General features: G+C 42.9%; 1 protein-coding gene across 1 annotated transcript; it reads left to right on the forward strand.

Annotated features, from left to right (window-relative positions):
* The first annotated feature begins 456 nt into the window (after window positions 1-456).
* Window positions 457-780, forward strand: LOC113295999. Its single transcript, XM_026544324.1, has one exon. The coding sequence runs from the start codon at window positions 457-459 to the stop codon at window positions 778-780; it is 324 nt and encodes a 107-aa protein (XP_026400109.1).
* The last annotated feature ends 1,025 nt before the right edge of the window (window positions 781-1,805 follow it).

The raw sequence follows: 1,805 nt of genomic DNA on the forward strand, positions 1-1,805 counted from the left end.
TTGTTTTGATCAATTACTTTGTAAAACTCACCAGCTGCTGAAGCATATAAATCCAAGAGCATGAAAGAATTCCAAGTAGTAGAATGAAGAAATGCACATACATTGTACATTTACGAAATCTGTTCACTCGGAAACTCGACTTTTAAGTTTTAACGATGTCAACTAGATGTCTTTGTGAAATTTTCTGATAAAGAACAAGTATAGATAGTGATGAAACATTTTAACTTACCGGTGCTCGTAGCTTTGATGTGTCTATTAGATTAGATATTATTCTCTCTTTATGTTATTTCCTTTCCTAGTATTATTCTCTCATTACTATGAGATACTCATGAATATTATTTGGTTTTATAATAACGAATGAAACAAAGGAAACTCTCCATGGGAGTTTAACCATCATCTGACATGGTATCATCCTAAAAACGATCCATCAAATCCTTCTTCTTCTCTTCTTCAAGAATGGCCGGTGAAATGAAAAAGTTACATCCAGCCTTTGCTGTCAACAACATCAAAACCCTTGTACCCATTCTCCTAGACATTAAACAGGATGAATATTCTTCATGGGTCTTCCTTTTTGAACTCCATCTCCAAGCTCATAATCTAGCATTTCTAATTGACGGATCAACAACTCCAACAGATCTCGAAACCGCTACCGTAAACCAGCTAGATGCACTCTGTCGCCAGTGGATGTTCTCTACCATGGCCAAAGATCTAATGCTCACCGTTCTCAAATCAGGCAAAACTGCGAAAGAAATCTGGGATCACCTTAAGAAGCTCTTTTAAGACAACAAAGGCAGTCGCGCAGCAACTCTCCAAGATCTCAACTGAGAACGAAAGAGATACGACGTTCTCAACAAACCCTAAACCCTACAAAGAAAGCATTGGCTGCTGCTGCCTCACCTGTGCAGCGTCAACATCAGCGGCCCAATCCTCCCAGCAACAGCAAACGTGGTCCACGACCACCCTCCAGCAGCAGCATTAACTGTAACCAAAGCCCAGCGGCCAGCGTTAACTAGAACCAAAGCCAAACGGCCCAACCACCTCTCCTGCCATCTCCCAGAATACATCACACGGCCCAACAGACTCCAGGCTACACATGCTATTCCCGCCAGACCAACTACCAGCCTCAATGGTCTCCCTACTGGCCTGTGCCTCCATGCCCGTACCCTACAACCCATGTTTGGCAACCACGCTCTCCACAGCAACACCAACAATGCTCCCAATGTGCACGGTCACCTGGATTAGGTCGTGGCCAAGCCTACTTCACTCCGACCACTGAATTTCTCAAACCGGATGATATTGCATAGGCATATAGCTCCATGAGTCTTCAATATCCTGATGAAGGTTTTTATATGGACACTGGCGCTACCTCACATCTCACTTCAAATCCAGGTACGCTGCATAACGTTTTCAACTATAGCAAGTTTCGTTCTATTCTAGTTGGCAATGGCAATAATATTCCAGTTATGGCTAGTGGTACCAAGTTTATACATCTTCCCTCTCGTCTTCTTCATCTAAAAGTTAATCTTGTAGTCCCTGACATTATCAAAAACTTAGTGTCTGTCCGCAAGTTTACTACTGATAATCATGTGTCTGTTGATTTTGACCCATCTGGTTTCTCTGTGAAGGATATGATCTCGAAGAAGACTATTCTACGATGTGACAGTTCTGGAGAGCTCTATCCTATCACCAAGTCCATCGTATCTCCTCCTACTCCGCTCTTGCCTCAACCTATCTCTCTTGCTGTTTGTTCGCCAGACGTTTGGCATAACCGGCTTGGTCATCCTGGCAAAGCTATCTTAGATGTC

Source organism: Papaver somniferum, chromosome 7 (assembly GCF_003573695.1).
Source record: "Papaver somniferum cultivar HN1 chromosome 7, ASM357369v1, whole genome shotgun sequence".
Classification (NCBI taxonomy): Eukaryota; Viridiplantae; Streptophyta; class Magnoliopsida; order Ranunculales; family Papaveraceae; genus Papaver; species Papaver somniferum.